The sequence below is a fragment of the Anser brachyrhynchus genome (genome assembly GCF_964034855.1).
Source record: "Anser brachyrhynchus genome assembly, chromosome: 1".
Classification (NCBI taxonomy): Eukaryota; Metazoa; Chordata; class Aves; order Anseriformes; family Anatidae; genus Anser; species Anser brachyrhynchus.
The window spans coordinates 73851976-73870492 of NC_137694.1; the positions used below are offsets into that span (position 1 = coordinate 73851976).

Below are 18517 nucleotides of genomic sequence, written 5' to 3' on the forward strand. Positions count from 1 at the left end.
ATGCTACTGACATTGTTCTGAAAAACATATCCCCCCTTTAACACAAAACTCACCTTTTCTTTTTAGGTAGGATACGGTTTCCTTCATTACTGGGGGGATTAGTTCACCCTTACTTTTGTCCTTGATACTGTTAGAAAGAGAAAAAAAAAAAAAGAAGTAATGGTCTTTACACAGTATTAAAAGAAAAGTTAAAAACAAGACAGAGCAGCCTCAGGAAAACTTGGACTGAAAGCATACATTTGCTTCCACAAATTAAGGAGCCAACACCTTGGTGCCTGCACCAAATACAAGAGTCCTCCACAATTGCAAGAAGTGTTGAATGAGCCACTGAAAGAGACAACTTGGAGTTTCAGTCAAAAAGCCATTCCTAATTATTTTTTTCCTGCTAGAAAGGATGTATGACCACAATGGTGATTCGTAGATAGAAGTGCTCTTTGCTGTGCTGAAACAGAGTCAAGGACAGAGTGGCAGAACGGTGTTCCAGGCTAACTCTGCCCCCACTTGAGGCTGGTTTTGCTCTAGTTTTGTTCCCCTCGCTTGGCATGCCCCAGCTGGGCTGTGCTCAAGAGGTCACGGTGACAACAGAAGTGATTGCGTTGACTGGATTTCGTTGCATGCCCTTGGTGGAATGTGGCTTTAAGGCAGCTTAGAGGCAGACGAGGAGTTTGAAATGAATGCTTTCTAATAGTCTTGATCAAGGGATGCTGCAAGTTTAGGAGCCCTTTATCATGCAGATTTTTCTTTGTCATTTCTTTTTAAGCCACAGTGTATGTATAATTAAAAGGATATTGTACTATTTATTTTGAAGGCAAAGTGATGCAGTGAGATTGAGGTTATTAATGCTTTGAATGATTCCCATGAAATGAGATTTTTTTTCTCTTTCATGAATGAGCAGCTGAGGCAAAAATCGAACATAGCACTTTCTTGATCTAGACAGCACGGAAAATTCTGCAATTATCTTATTTAAAAAATGAATTTGGCAGTTTTAGAAGTATAACAAAAAAGACAGTATCTGCTGAGCATTCTGCTACATTCATATAGTAATCAACAAAAAAATAAAGGACCAATCTCAGATTTAAAAGTAACAATTTTATACGTCATATTTAAAGGGTGACCAGCTTTACTGACAAGCTCTAAAGCACCAGCACAAAACAGCATGGAGACTGTGACTGTATAGAGAGAGGCTGCCACTGCTGCAGCTCATCTACAGAGTATGTGAGACACTTAGAAAAGATGATACACACAATGTGTTAAACATACCTTCAACCTAGCTGAGGTTTGCACCTGTAGACAGGAATGATTCTTACAGAGTTTTTCTTTTCAAAGCACTGTGATTTCTTCTCTTTTTGCGTAGGCTGGCTTAGTTTCCCAGCATAAAGCAACTGATACTAACTGGAATGTATTTGATAAAACTTCTGTAACACTGTTGCATGGAATGAGCAATCCAATATTCTATTTTGTGTTTACACTACGCATAAAAACATATTTTAAAATAAATATTACAGCTACGTCAGTCAGCATGGAGGAGTAAGGAAAGTGGTGAATTAAATCTCCCCCTCCACCTCGCATTTGTTTTCCCTCTGCCTATGAAGGGAGTTAGAAGAGGTCATGTAGATTGTTTGATCTGGGTTCTCCAGGCTTAGAAGGCTGCCCACCCAGCCTCACACACAGGGCTGGTGAGGGAGCTCCCCAAAGGGGAAGAGTCAGAGCAAGATCCTGCCTTAGACACTGACTCACCATGTGGTTTTGCCTCTCATAAACTGACAGGAATATACTTCACACCATTTAGTTATTCACCCTTCAAACATTTTCATCTAATTCATCACCCCAGTGACACAATGCTGAGCCATCAGTGCCATTTCTTCCAGTTACAGTTTTACTGTCAACCCAGTCCTGCTCTTACTCTTTCCTGTCTTCACCATCCAACTTCTTTCCAGGCACTCATGTCTGTGAATGTTATCCAGATCTTCTCAGACCATATTCTTTTTCCTCTACTGTGCATATTTAGTGTCTCTCTTCCCCTAGTGCTACGTAAAACAATACAATTTGATAGGTGATTGGGATAAACTTGCTTATCCAGCTCCTAGATCTTGCTTTACTACTTCAAATACCCTAGACCACCCTGCTGTTTGAAAGGAAATAGGCTGTCCCTTCAGCCACAGAACTAATGAAGTTGATCTGCTATGGATTTGTATCCTATGTCCTATCAGTTTCCTCATCATAGTGATTGTGGATAGTTTCCTTATGTTATAAACTCACTTTCCTTCCACAGTACTTTCATCTCCTCCCCTTACCTCTTTCCCTCAGGTTTCCTCACGTTAGGAGCAACTCATAATTAATCACTATCATCTAAACACTAACTGGTGCATCAGCAGACCAAAGACAAAAAAGAACCTAAATTTGTGCTATAGTTCCCCCCCTTCCAGCCAGTGATTTTTAAAAGCTTGTTGAAATGTAGCATTTGTGAGAGCCCTTTCCTCTGCCAAATGTGGTTGACATATGTCTGTACCTTTCCTATGAAACCTGACTAAAAATCAGTCCACTGAACATTTTTTTCCTGCTCTTCTTCAACAAAGTATCCATACCAGAACATGAAGTGTATAAAATTCAATATTGATGTATGTATGTATTAATACTATTTTGTGGAGACAGTGCTGTATCTATATGTAACAGGAACTGTAGGAGAGAGGAATTTTCTGTGATGTAAGCAGACATAGGAATTTTGCTAGAAAATATACTCCAGTTTCACCTACCACATTCACAACATGATAGTTTTAGTCATTTGACCAAATAAATTCTGCGTATGTGTGCAATGCACTTGCAGGAAGAAAAAGACTAACAGTAAGGACTGAGTTTAATTCAGATAATCCTAAAGTATGACCTTTTATATATCACTAATTCTCATCATTTGCTGCTGCTTGCAAGTATGATCTTAAGATCAAATGATACAAATTCCTGTCCTTACACACCAGCAAGGCACTATTAATTTCAATATGAAACAGTACTGGACTTGCTGGAGTAATCACTGTCTGCAATATCATAATAACACGGCAATGGCCAGAAGATTTATGACCTGACTTGTAAGTCCAACTTCACCTTTCTCATTACCACAGACATCTTGTGAGAGCTACATTAGAGGCCATAAGTGCTTCACGAAAAATCTCACTGACTAGAGACAGACATGGCCTGAAATGCTACCAGGGCCAAGTTTATGACCTTGCCCTCAGAGGAGCATCCTCTTCCTACCCACAGTGACAATCAGGTACCTGAGCACCCAATATTTTTTTAACCTGATCAAAATATCTCTCCCAGCAGCATAAGCCTCCTAGCCACTTTCAGGATAGGAATTCTGTTACTCCTAAAGTACTAAGTCTCTCCCTCTCCTTCCAGCTTCAGCATTACCTTCAACAAACTTCCAGCAGTTTCACAGATGCTGGTGACACCATAGCACAGAAAGTCAGTGTTACAACATGCAGGAGATGTCCAGCGCTCTCAGAACAGCTCTGAGAGCCAGGTTGTCCTCCCCTTCACCCAACATCCATCTAGACCCTTGGGAGGAAAAATTTAAAAGCAGCTTTGCTGCAGTGCTGTGAGCTCTTATACCAGCCCCTGAAAAAGGAACACAGCCACATAAACACAGAACATGTGAACCACATACTGTCCTCTGAAAGGTTGCTTCTGTATGGGAATTGTTTTCTCTTGCAGCAGATCACTGTTGTCTAACAACATTTTGTTGCATCAGCAACAAAATAGAACAGGCAGTGACTACGCAGCCCCACTAATAAATTAGCCTTGCTAATAAACCACAAAAGCAAGGAGGTTTTAGGGGTTCTCTGCACTACACGCAAAGTTGAAATCCCCAGTGAAATGATACACCCCAGAAATGTATTAAACAAGAAAAAGTGTTGGGAGATGAGGTCAATTCCAAGGTCACCATCTGGGATACCAGTGAAGGAAAGGTTGCAGCAGATCAATACAAAGACAAAAAAAATATTATAGCCTTTCTCATAGGGCAGTTATGACACATTCCTTGTGTGCAAAATAATTTTGTTTCATGTATTCAAGTCGGTACCTTAAACTTTTAGGGCAATTTTTATTAAAATTAGTTGAAAGTCTAATTCACTTAAATGGGAACATCATCAAGACTTTAATTTGCTTGGAAGCTGTTACATTTTTATTGACAATTTGAGCTCATGGAATCCATTCTCAGTCTCTCTGAAGTTGCACTAATTGTTTTTGCTTTCTTACAGCTGCTCACTCCAGAGGCGCCAAATAGCAACCCGGCAGCTTTTTATAAATGTTTTCTAATTATTATCATTTCCCATAAATGTGTTTCCCCATTTCAGGGTATAAATAGAAAACTGATTATTTACAGCAGTTGCACCTGCTGAGTGCTAGCTTATCTGTCAGAGAGGTGAAACAAATAACTGGGCTATAATTTGTAATAATAAAACCTACACATCATTTTTCTTTTTCTAGGAAAAGAAAACCCTAGTTTCTGCACATTTGCAACTTTCTACAGGATTCCTTTTCCTCTTGAAGGAAAGGTTCTGTTCCAAGCACATGAAAGAGGGCCTCAGGATAAATTGTATTTAAAAATAGAGTAGAAAGTCACATGCCAGGTTTGTTCTGTTTTTCCAACACCAGGGAAAGTTTGGATGCATACTTTCACAACATTTCACAATGTGGGACATAGTGTTCAGTTTACTGGACCTAAGGTGACAGAAAATAATAGGGACATTACCTCAGCTAATGTAAATCAGACCAGCTCAGAGGTCAATGAAATTACACCTCTATCTTGTCTTTGTGGATCCTGTCAAGTAATCTGCATTTTTCTTCTCCTGTTCAGGATGGTCAGGATGGTGTGATGAGCAGCTGTGCTCTGTGATGGACTATGGAAACTGCCACTGGAGATCAGGCTGTATGACAGGCAATTTGAAATGCAAGATCTCTTACACTTTCTGTTTAAGAGACATGGGCAAAACAGAGCATTTCAGTGCAAGGTATAGTTTTCTGTAACTGATTCAGGTGTCTGAATCATAGTGCAACAATATGTCAGATTCAAGAGGGATCTATTTCAGTAAACATAGTAGCCAGGGAGACTGAGTATTCCTCACTATAGAAGTATATGATTAGTTACTGTGACATGTTATACATCCAATGACTCATTTCTAGTCTGTGGACAGTTATCATGAAGGGCCTCCACACATTGTTCTGAAGTATCATTAAGTATTCTTGGTTGATAATCTCTCTCTCTCTTCTCCTCCTCTCCTTTTCATTTTTTCCCTGCTGAGACATGCTGAGATCTGGTTTCAAATGCATTCTTCCTCCATGGTCACGCATGCACAGCAAGCACAAGCAGATTATGACAAAAAGGAAAGTACCCTGAAATATTTATGATAACAATTCAACAAGCAAAAGCTGTACGGTTGTTGCAATTTTGTGATTTTTTTCTCTGCCCTCAACTATATAGGAAATGAAAGCATTTCCTAAATTGCCACAAGAGTTATTTAATTTTAGATTTTAAAACCAATTGGAGAAAACAGAACAATGTCAACAGCTAGTCAAGGTCAACTCTGTTCTGTGGTGGAGCTCAGCTGTAGCCATCCTTGATTACAGGGGCAATAGGATGCAGCAACAGGGGTTTGTAGGAGCTTGCTGAACGTACAGCAGAGGACAATGATACAACTTGGCCCTCATAGTCAATTATTAATTCCTTTTAATTGTCACAAATTTAGGAAACTTCATTTGTGCATTTGAGCTGTATTTAGCTGATCACCATACATAGCGGGTCCACCCCTGTCCCTCTCCCTCCCAAATTTTTTCTTGCCTTTTTAAACAAAAAATCTTTACTAATGGTTTTTACAATAAAAATTTTTCACCCTGACACGTGGTGCAAAGTAGTGAGGATGTATTCTGAACAGCTAATTCCTGCTGGTCTGTATTTTGTGTGTGAAAGAAGAATTGCTGGATAAACAGGGAACTAGTCCTGCTACATGAACACAATACATGAAATTGAAATCTCTGGATTTATAAAAGTGATAGCTACTGGTGAGTAACAGAAACTAATTTTCATAGCACTGTAGTACTCTCCTCCATAAGTCATCAATGACTGGAGGCTGCGACATTATACCAGAGGAAGCATCACCATATGCTTGCCCTTTCATAACACTGCTCCCTACTAGCATCTGCTGTTGTCCTCTACTGGAGACATAGCATGAGGCTTCAGAAACCTTTAAACTGGTTCATTATGGTTGTTATTCTGCTCACTCTCTCTACACATGAGAAGCTTGAGTTAGCAAGATAGGGGAAGACATAATTAACACTAAACATGCAAAATATCCCACCAACTCTGAGATAACATTCTTAAATACTTGTCAAACTGAAGCATGCTTTCCCATTAAATTATGACTGAAAAATAAAGTATGGGCTAAACCTCCTCAGGAAGACTTTTCTGTCTGATATACCCACAAAGATGATTTTTGTTTCAGTTGTGTTATTTTACATTTCAAGAAAATCACAGTTTTTAACATGAGCTCAAAACTTTAAAAGTGTTTTGAGTGACTGAAACAAGGAGAATTTGGCACCCAGGCAATCCAGGATGGAGATCAAAAATCCTTGGAAAGACATTCAGCCAACTGGGCAAGTCTGCTCTCCACATGTGGGCACAAAGAATTAAATAGGGAGAGCACCAATCTTTTTGGTTCCCCACATTTATTTTTTTAAGAAATCCCATGAGCCACCTCTTGATGATTTAACTTCCTTTATCAAGTTTATTTATCATTGTTTGAATTACAGTAGTTTCCATGGAAACTTCAGCACAACTTGGTACCAGACTTAAGTTCTAGCTGCAAAGACCCTGTAACTCACAGGAGCTCACGATGATGCAGGTTTCTATTTCATGTCTCTGCCTAACGATAAGCACACCTACATCACAAAGAATTACATTTAAATAAAGTTGGATTCTTTGCTGAATCACAATGTGAACACTTGGCTTGGGATAACATAAATTTCTGTCACTCAGTCCAGAACAGATCTCTGATCTCCCAAAGCCCAGTCTCATACCCTTGCTGTCTTGCTCTTCTACGTAAGATTCAAGCATACTGTGCAGGAATACTTACAGGTTTGAGTGCATTACAGGGTTAATTATAATTAATTTTTTTGCTTTAAAAATGGTTATTTTAATTAAGTCTGCTCCAGCACAAGATTCTGGGTCCCTTCACAGGTCTGCTAATAGGCATTCACAAAATTGGGACCACAGGCAGATGCAACTGGGAGCAACTACCTAATCTGTCTTCCTTTCTGCACGTATAGCATGTGTAGCATGCACTTGATCTGTGCCTATAGAGATAGCATAGCGCATGCATCGAAGAGTAAAAACAAAGTTATGACTGTTCAGACTTCCTTCTGCACTTGAGTCTGAGCTCCCCTCTACACCTCCACTCATTTCATTGCATCATGCAACAACAGCACCTTGATTCACAGAAAAGCTCTTCAAAACAGACTAAAATTTCTGAAAATCCCTCTATAATTCCATACTTCAAGTAACAGAATTACACAAAAAACTAGTATACACATATTTTTGAAACATTGGAAAGATCTAAAATAGCGATCTTAAATTATGGGACACAATCAAAATGCCTGAGAGTGTGCAGCTATAACATGGCTGAAATGACCAAAAATGCTTTCTGCCTGTATGTACTCCTCATGAGTAACATGGTGACTTCTAACTGTGGCCCATACCCCTCAAACGTCATCACATATTCCTTCAGTGATACCTATGTATTTATAGGTTTATTTTCTTCCTCTCTGCATAAACAATCACCTTTGGGATTCAACATAAATATAATTTTGCACTTTAAAGATATAAAGTCAGCTTGGTGTTTGTTTCTTGCCCCCACATAGAGCATAAGTTGACACTAAGGGGTTAAAGAGATCAAAAGAAGACTTAAACTCAGATTTTGGATCATGAGCAGAGGAGGGTAACATAAGAAATAAAAGTTTTGAACTAACCTGATAATAAGTCCTTCAGCTAACTCGTAAATTAAACCCAATTCAGTATATATTACATTTCCAAGTATTACACTCACAGCTCTCACAGATTTTCCATGATTTTTAAATGCCCAGTTGCCTGATGTCATTTTGAAAATCCAACTCTACAAGGTTAAAAATGTCTTTGTGATTTAACAGATTAGTCCAAGATGAGACACTGGTCCCAAACAGTTATTTCTCAGTGTCTAGATGGAAACTTCCTTCAGTTTTGTTTTGCTGTTCTACCAAACCAGGATTTTTTCCCCTGCCCACTGGATGAAAATGAGAGATCTTGAACCACTGCTTCGTCACTTTTTGTTGTTCTAATTTTTAATTACAGCTATGAAAAACAAATGCATTAACAAATACAAACTGAGAAAAAAGTTAAATGAGGAAGTGTTACCTAAGACAGCATTGCCTGCTGCTTTTAGGGAGAAACGTTCAAAAGGAGATGGGTATACCACTCTCCATAGCCAGAAGTCATTGGGATACCATTGTGAAATATCTGATCAAAATTAGGCCATCTATGAGGGTTTTGGATAATCTCATTCACCATCCTTTAGCTGCCTGAATAAAGATCATCATCCCAAAGTACAGAAACTGGCAAAACCTCAGGCCTATGGGTCTTAAATGTTCCTTTTCTTAAGCTACAGAAAAAAAAAAAAAACCTCCACAGAGAAATAGTCCTTTAATGACAGTAGCTTTCTCTCAGCAGCATCCCTGATAATACAGTTTCTACTGGACTATAATGAAATAGGCAGCACGTAGCAGATATATTCCCATAAACCTAAACAAAATAAAATCAGGTTATCCCTGCAGCCCTCTTCAGAAAACAGAAACAACCTGACCTGTCTCTTTGGTGGGAGGTCACTGATACTTTGACATTACAGACTATAGAGATCATAAAAGTAGAAGGAATCAGCAAAAGCAGTTAATTCATCAAGATAAAAGCTAATACTTTCTTTTGGTTTGGATTTTAGAAGCTCTCAACACATATCATTCTCTCTCCTCCATCAGCTTTACTTTTCAAAAAACAGGTAAGACCTTTTAAATCCAATAAAAATCAGTCCATCTACTCATTTATAGATTGTAGGGGATTTGTTTATTTGTAATTTCTACATGGTGATGCAGCAATACCTCTTCTGCAAGAAGTGATCTGGACAAATGTGGGCAAACGATGAATATCCACAATGCTTCAGTTTTGGACATCAGAGTGCTCTGAACTGAACTCACACAAGGAGCCTCCTTAGTGAGTGGTAGAACTCTCCAGACCAAAAATGATAGTAATGCCTCTCTCAGTGATTCTCCACTGACAGATCTTCCACAGAAAAGTTCTTTTTAAAGCAGCCACCCTCTATATACTTGCAAAGGTTGAGGCATGTAAGAAGGATGTGGTTTGCTGATGGTAACACAACTGGAAAGCAGCAGAGTCAGGAAGGATAGCCCCTGCACACTCATGATGTGCAACTCAGTCAAACACACTGTTCAGAGACACTGATCAGGCAAAGAGAAATAAAATACCAGTAGCAGGTGGTAATTGTGGCACACAACATGCTGTCTGATCGCATAAGCCTGTGAGAGGTTAGACAGAGCTGCTTGAGCAGCCAGGCTGGGCTGGAGGCAAGTGACAGCATGCCCTGATGCCAGCCAACAGTCCCACCTTTACTACTGAAGCAGTGGCTTAAAACATTGTCCTTCTTAATGACCCAGTGAACCCCACCTAAAAGATATTTTCTGAATTAGGAAAGTGAGTTAGTCACGTTTAAAGTGTTAGGTTAGACTCTAAAGAAGTATCATAAAAGTTAATGTCATAGTAGCTCTTACACAATAGATATTGATTGTTCTAATATCAGGCCTTCCAGAGAGGACTGATGCTTAACATTTAACCAGGGGAAAATTATATATATTTTATATCTCATTTAAAGCTGAATCATTAGAACCAGAAGAGCAGACTTGGGGGTGGGAAGAAATATGACAAATGTCCATGGATCAGACAAACTGAATTGTTTTTATTGAATGCAAACAGTATTTGTCAGCCGCTCTTGAGAAGGATGCCATAGGAAGATAGTTTTCCATATCTCTGACAGAAATGACTATGGTTGGAAGTTAGAAGATTTTTTTTTTTTTTTTTTTTTTTTTGTTCTTGTTGTTACTGTTTGTCACAGGGACTAAGACCTGTCCTGGATTCATAAAAGCTACTGCCTAGCTCTGTAGTTTTACAGCTTTCAAAGAGGATGAGAAACTAAACATATAATAAATGAAACATCTGTTGACTTTGTGTCCAGTGAATTTGCACATTATAGAAGGCTGCAGGATATAAAAATCTTGTATTATAGAAATCTCATGGCTTACTATTGTAGGCTGACTCCAAATTGCTGGGTAGGTAGAGGTGGTCTTGGTGGAGGAATTTTAACAACAGGTGGCAGTTTTCCCTTCTGTTTCGCCCGAAGATTTTCATCATGTCTGCAAAAATCAAGAAATCATTGATTTTCTCTGCATCACAGCTGACGAACTGCATGTACGAAGAGGTACCATTTTTGTTCAAAATACTAAACTCCTGACAATAGTGTACACGCTGCAGGTCTTACAGAATTTACATTTAATTTAATGTAAGAATTAGGGAATGTTTTAAGTAGTATTTGCGGAAGAATCCTTAAGCAAGACACAGAAGAGTTTTTCGCTTCAGCCAATGGAGTGCACTAACATAAAAAAATAGGAACACATTATAATTTAAAGCCTATTTGCTACACAAAATATAACTTCCCTCTCTTTTGAAGCCATGCAACCCAATTTATAACCTTAGAGCTGTAAGGTACTTTCTGTTATTCCCTATTTACAAAAAAGCTGTGTAAAAAAACAACAGTCATCAATAACAGTCACAATCAAAGCTTCCAGTTACTTTCATTCAGCACTGACATAAAATCACTTCCTGTCAGTACATCAAAGCATTTCCATGTAAAGCATTGAGTTGTAAATACTGTTATTGACACTAATACCAGCACTTGACAATTTTGGCATGTATACCCTCTGCATGTCTTTTTCTTTCCCTCTCCATTACTCCTCCCTAACACACATACATACACAACATAAAACTAATGGATCTGCTAACAATAGATGTATCCATAAAGTTTAAAATCAATCAACTCTTTGCTGATTGTGAATGCTCTTATCAAAAGGAAGTCACTTGATCTGTTACAATATGCAAGCAAAGACGTCAGGATTGTTATTTTTGCCCATGAACATTACGTGGTACTCACAAGCAGTAACAACATATGGATTGGTTTTGTTAACGCTCACAGAGAGGCTGCAATTATATGAAGAAAATGCTCCAAAACTGAGATGTAGATGTTTCAGATCTGTAGAAAACTATATAGGGTTCTCCTCTGTAAACGTGAAAAACTTTAGCATGTCTTTCATGACAATGCAGCTTTCAGAATTAAATCCAGCCAAGCACAGATAGGTAAATTAGACTTTGAATCATTGAAGAAATAGGATTAGATTCTGCTTGGAATACAATGAACATGACACAACCCTACCTGTTAAAAGGTGAGACCAAGTATTTGAAACTTGCCACTTACTGGATGACTTCTTGAGGAATATTAAGCTGGTCATATTTGAGATGTTCTCTCAGGTCACTTAAATAGTTCAAATAGGTGATTTTTTTCCCAAACTTATGGCTAAAAAAAAATTGCAAAGAAGTATAAAAATCAGCATGAGAGGAACATTTATGAAGGGTTTAGTTTCCATTACAAAAATGTAAGTGCTGATGCAACTCAAAATTAGACTGTAATTGAAGCAGTAGGAGACATAAGATGTATTTCATTTCATATGATCAAACATATACAGTGCATGCCTGAGAGTCTGATTTGAATAAAAATAACTGACTTCCATCTGAATGTTTTGTGATTTGCATAGATATGAAAAACACTGCTTTAAACTACACTGAAAAACAGCTTTCACATAGCATTACAAGGCTTGCTAACAGAACTGTTAACTTCTTTTAGGTGGCCAACAGACCACGTTGGTGTTATTTAGGTATTCCTCCCTACCAAAAGACAAAATAATGGGACTGTAGACAAAAACAAAAAGTAGTAAGTGACGGGCAAGACTTTCAAAGAGTGGACAGTGTATACCCTTGAAGTGCTGGGCCATCATTATGTATCTGTTTTGGAAAGGGCTGCATAGCTTCTAGGAAACAACTTGAATAATAAGGCTCTTTTGACAAATTGCACAAAACAGACTTTCAAATTTGAAGTACCAACTATCAGTAGTTAGGTCTTGAGTTTCAGTTACAGGTGATCCAAAATAATTTCAAATTTTTCTGCAATACAAAATATCTGTCCTGTAATGAATTGTCAAGAAAAGTAGTAGGTGTTTACGATAAAAACCGTACTTTGCTGCATGTTACTTTGATAACAAAACTGGAGAAAAATTCTCTCACAGTAATGAATTTATCATTGAACTGTCAAACATATATACACACTCTCCCTCTAGTGGGAGATGGTACAAATGCAAGTTCCTTCAGAATTTTAGGAGCTTTTAATTGCAAAGTGCAAAATTTTGCTAGCAGACAAGTGATTTTGTAACTCTGATAGCTATCTGTCCCTGTGTGTACAACTTCAGAGCTTTTCAGCTTGTCTTTTTTCCAAGCATTATTTTTTTTTTGGCCTGTGATTTCAAAAATATAAGTAAGGGCTAACAAAGAATTCTCTGTAAGTGACTTAGGGACTTTTCAGAGTTTACTCATACTTTCAATTATTTTCTCATAATACTTAGTATTATTATGACATAGTAATTATGACATATGACAGGTCATAACAATCATTATTATTATCCCCAGTGTACAAATTTTTGTTGGTCATGTGGTGTTGTTTTGTTTGGTTGGTTGCTTTGTTTTTAACGAGTAGAGTATTACCAGATCAGAGTCAAAACAATTATCCAGGTATACAGTGGTAAAAGTTGAGTACAACCAAGAATACCCAATCCCGACGAAAGCAGGGTGTTCAGCAAGATGATCATGCATCTAAGGTTACAAGTTCTGGTTTGAATTTTCTATGCCAGATACAAATGCTTAAGTTTATCAGTATCACTCATTTTCACATCCAAAATAAACAAGGATTTTAATGCCAGTGTATCAGTGTAACATACTTTTGTAAGAAAACAAAAAAAAGTATTAATTTTATTTATCATCTTAATATCCAGAGAAAATGAATACTTGAAAAGTAAACTAACTTCTTATTTTCTAAGTATTATCAGCCAATTATTATTCTAGACAAATAACACGGTGGTTATCCACCTGTGGGTCCACTGAGTGCATTAACACCCAAGGTATGTTATTCCTGTCAAAAATTTGAAGTGCAAGGAGGGTTATAAAAGTATGCAGCCAAATCCTGGAGCCAGTACTGGTTCCATGCTGTGGTATGATCACTGAGTACACCCAGACAACAGCTTTCCTTCCCCACTAAGCTTTGTTCCTTAACCACACAATGCCTGGCTTGACATCTTAGGCCTGAAGCTGACTTCTCGATACTCCACAAATCATTCTCAGCTGCCTCTGAGAAAGAAGTTGGCCATGTCTGAGTCTTTTAATACAGATTAAGAATGTTTCTGTTTCCTTAAAACTTCTGACATTTCCTACTTCTGTCACACTTTGCTCACCAGTGGTCTCTGTCCTGGATCTCTGGCATTTATTTCACTGCCAGTCAAAATAAGTATCTACAGTAATTCTTCTTGTTTCAAGAACAACAGATTCCAGAATGATTTCAAGCTGTAATTATTTTTTTATTTTCACACGCTTCTTGCATGTTCCGTTCTGTCTAGAATTTAGATTTCCCCTTTATAATTAAATAACTTGCTGCCATAACAGACATCAGTAGTTCGTTCGTTATAGTTTCTCGAGATAAGTTGCTTTATTCCTTTAACCATGAGGACATTCATAATATATTTTGCAAAATGTTAGAATTTGAAAGTGACAGAAGTTCAGGAGCAAAATCTTAAGAAATCCCAACCAACTTAGCACTTATCAGTATCCACCCATTGTTGCTGGTTCCATGTAGCTACTACCATCGGTTTCTACTACGCAAAGTAAAAGAATCCACCAGTAAAATATATTCAACATTATACCCTCCATCTCCAATTCTTATGGGTACTTCAGGGCTTATCTATTAACTTTGAACACACGAGTAGCATCATTCCTATTCATCCCAGCATTTGAGATCAGATCAAAGGTTAAGCATTCATTATCTGCTTTACCATACAACCCAGTAACTCCAGTCAGTGACCCAGTTCTCTTGTGCTAAGTACTGTTAAACAGGACAAAAAAGTCATTCATGGGCCACAGAACAATTACGTTTTAAAGGGGTGTTTACTTTAACATACCAATGAACCTACTACATATCGAGACTGCCTTTTCTTAGAAAGAAAAAATCCTCTACCCTATTATTCATAACCAAGCTTAAACTCACCTGACACAGTAGTTCAAGGCAATTTAAATGGGTGTTGTGCTGTTACCTGACATATTTTACTTCAAGCTTTTTAAGAGCGAATTATTAGAGAACAAATCATCCTTAAATAAACAGGAAAATGTGTTGAATAAGCTGGCAAGTACCTTATAAGAGGTTTAAAAATATTCCACAGAATTTTTATGAAGTTCGTTGGATGTACAACATACAGTGCTTTAAGATTTTTCTTATACCTAGTAGAAGAAAATGAAATTGTTAGAACATTTTTCAATATCACAGACTGTAGAATTGAATAGATACAACTGAATGAAAGCTATTATTACAGCAATATCATACAGCATTCTTAAAAAGACCTAATTCAGAAGATACTCAATATAAAATGAATGAATAAATAAATAAATAAAAGGTCAGTTTTGATGATACAATAGTATAACATTCCTAAACAATGTCTGTTGTCTTGAGAGCTTAATAACTGGAGAGCGGAAGGGAAATTATGAGAGAAGTGGCAACTTGAAAAAAATTGAGAAGAAAAGGAAGAGTCATAGAAACTGACTTTCCTTCATTTCCCATTATTTTCTTCTTAAAAGAGTTTCACACTGGAGAAATTTTCTAAATTTTCAGATGTAAAATCTACATCTAATCTTTTTCTTTCTTACTACTTTTGTCTTGCTTTGGTCATTATTACCAAAGTTGACACAAATTACACATTGTTTTATATCAGATGGTCCCTTCATTTAAAACAAAAGACTTTATTACAGCATTGCCTGATTTTACAGTGTTATATCATGGTACTCAACAGATCCTAGTAGGCTGAAACTGAAATGGAAACCAGGCTGCACAAAAAGACTCTGATTTTATTCAATCTTAGTGCAAAATGAAATTGAGAAAACACATAATCAAATACCCTGCTTTTCTATATAAACTGTTTCTTATAGATTGCTAAGTTTTATTCCCAGTAGGGAAGCCTCCTCGGTGTTCACCATTCATTGCTAAAAAAACAATCATTAACTATTAAGAAAAATCTTCATGTAATGGGTTATGGTAAGAGGAAAAAAGGGTCCAAGTCAGCAGTTACAACAGCTTTTCCTTTTGGGTTTTAACTGGGCCCATATATCTTTGAATAAAAATAGCATTGTTTTTACAAAGCCAGTATCTTACACAAGCAAGAACTATCCTCCTGTGCAACAGGCACCACTGTGGATAAGAATTCAAATTCAATGATAAAAACTAATAAGCAGAGCATCTAAGGTGTTTTACTGATGTTTATATTTTAAGCCTTTTTTGCATCGTGAAGCAGCGGTCATAAGCCATTACATCTATGGAAGTTTACATACTTCACATTTTCCTGAGCTGTAATTAAATGCCCAAAAGACTTCAGTGAGCTTCTGCTTAAAAACAAGACCTATTCTTTTGAAACTATTCCAGTTAAACATTTACTTTCATGATGCTAGCTAATTACTATCTTCCTTTGTACTTTCTTCTTTTCTTTCTTTTATTTGATCCCCAAAACACATGCATGGAAGAGGTCTGAAAGGTGCTTCCCACTCCCCCCCCCGCCCCCCCCCCATCTGGCTAGTACAGCTGAACATTTATGTTGTGCTGTAAATACCGCTGTGAGCTTCTCAATGACAGTATGCTAAGAACTTCATTGTGTATAAAACGATGAGTGTAAAGTTGTCTGCTTTTTCCCAGCTACCTGGTTTTATCTGTTCCTCTTTGGTTGTCCTGCTTTCTGGGTTAGGATGGGAGAACAGAGAAAACAGATTTCTGGCCTAACCCAGTCACACTGTACACCAGAGGTATTCGCAGGTCAGAAGGCAACAAAACTGAAGAAGATATTACCCGTCATAATGCCTCTCCCCATAGCACTGCTGTAAATTAGTTTGGGATTGTCTCATAAGAAAAAGAATACAATAGGGTAGGCTTCCAGTTCCTTACAGTGATTTATTTTCAGGAACCGTCAGAGTACAGCAAAAACCAGTATTGTAGTCCAAACCTTTCACCAAATACAAAATACAGGAGATCCCTTGCCTTTATTCTCCCTTACCCTATTTATAGAAGCAATAGATGCATTCTAGTAAACATATTCAGAAACCTACTAGAAAAAAAATAAGCTTTCTTGGTCTGTTGCTGAGCCAAGAGCAGTCTCTCATGAAAGCAGTTAGATGCTTCAGATGACACCTTCCCACTGCAGCTCTATGCACAACATAATTTTCTTGCATAGCGGATTTTAGCGTTTCAGAATGCTACTGGGTAAGATTCAAAAGACTGAGCTCTGGCACTAGACAACCAAGTGTTTTTGTACATATTTCAACTTCCATTTTCAAAGCAGGGTGGTGTGCAGTGTGAAATGCTCATGTATTTACATTCCAGCTTAGTCTAGAAACACCCAGTAATCTTTTTCACAGTGTCTTTTTGGAGATTTACTTCTTGTTCCAGCTCCCAAATGGAAAAAATCAGACATGTACAAACCATCTCCCCAGTACACACACAGTTGTACACTTCCACTATCAGCAAAGAGCCATTTATGTATGTTCTTGCTTCCAGTCATGTTGCTCTCTTGAAGCCAACTTACAAAACCAAGTAAAACAAGTAACAACTTGCAAACAAGTAAAAGCCTAACTCATTTCAACAGGAACTTACAGTTCCATTGATAAGTACTCATTTTCAGAGAATAAACATCAGATATTTAGTTTTCACTTTTGAAATGCTATATATAGAGAAGCTTTGGCCTAGACCACACCACATCCAACCCCCTAAAAAAGAAGTCATCAGCAGTAGCCATTGTTGCTCCAAAGGACAGGCATATACAAAGCGCAGTCCCTTCAGGCTTTACATATAACAAACAATGAATGCCACAAGTGATGTGTGAAATGATCTGTTAGAAACTAATCTCTCCCTTTTCATATAGACCCTAGCCTTAAGATGATTAAAGGTTCACACACAACTGTGAGATAATAGAGAATGATGGCTAACGGGGTGCCACAGGCTTCTTGTTAAATAGTGCACAGAAAGGCAGCGCCTCTCAGTTCTTGATCCCAAGGCTTTTCATATATTTGTATAACCATTCCAGCACCTAGGACATTTGTTAGTACTTTACAGAAGACATTTATAAGAGAACCAACAGACTGAGATAATTACAAAAATTTGCAATGGCAAAATAAACTCAACAGCTAGCTGCGGGTGGATCGGGATAAATATGCTTCCTTCACAGAAGTTAGCTACAGACATTACACAAAAGAACGAGATGTTGGAGACATACTTTCTGTCAAATTCTTTGTAGGCAGTTTGTAACCATTTCAGAGATGGTTTATTCAGACTCTTCAAGCCATAGTGAAAGTAGACAACCATATAATCATTCTCTACATACTGGTCCAGAGTATACTTCAAGTACCTGAGAAGAAAGAGAACATTTTAATTTTAAGACAGTTTACTGGATGGGATTCTTAACTGAGAACTAAATGTGCTATTTTTGCTCTGAACACTCATGACTGCAGATTCATGCTTGCTTCAATGTATTTATCAAAAAAGTTCGTCTTGCTTTAGTGACAGTGTTGTCAATAATTCCACCTCAGTATAAAGCATGAAATTTAAAAGAACATAATTAATTACAAAAATGATGGTGTTCACAAATCACTAAAAGATGAAGACAATATGGGACTGTGCTTTCCAAGAAATACTTTAAAGGATGCATTTTAACTGACAGTGACTTCTATTTTTGCTGTTTTTCTGGTCTTTGTAAATTCCTTTCTATTAGCCAAGTTTTACTTTTCAAAATAATAAGTCTTTTTTTTTTCCTCTCAATTTAAACCATTTTAAATTCTCAAAAAAATCCATTAACCCTAATTACTGCTAATTACAACTGGTTACTGTAAACTGTTTTCTTGAATATGTTTGCCTTTCCCCTGTTTGTGATATAGGGACTACATTCATAGATCATTTCCTTTAAAACTAATTTAAAGCACTACACTACTTATCCCATCTTGAAATAATACTGCATGTTTTATAAGAAGATTTCTGTACAT

General features: G+C 37.4%; 1 protein-coding gene across 20 annotated transcripts in view; it reads right to left on the minus strand.

Moving 5' to 3' along the window:
* The window catches only part of LOC308188484 (rho GTPase-activating protein 8-like), an 81578-nt gene that overhangs the window by 27269 nt on the left and 35792 nt on the right, over nucleotides 1-18517 (minus strand). For 19 of the 20 annotated variants that reach the window (XM_080577575.1, XM_080577581.1, XM_080577584.1 and 16 more), the window contains 5 exons: nucleotides 17755-17886; nucleotides 14639-14725; nucleotides 11610-11708; nucleotides 10384-10494; nucleotides 54-127 (listed from right to left, as the gene is read on the minus strand). In XM_080577575.1, the coding sequence (XP_080433701.1) occupies nucleotides 54-127; nucleotides 10384-10494; nucleotides 11610-11708; nucleotides 14639-14725; nucleotides 17755-17886 (503 nt within the window). The remainder of the gene's footprint in view (nucleotides 1-53; nucleotides 128-10383; nucleotides 10495-11609; nucleotides 11709-14638; nucleotides 14726-17754; nucleotides 17887-18517) is intronic. The other variant, XM_080577583.1, reaches the window with a different exon arrangement.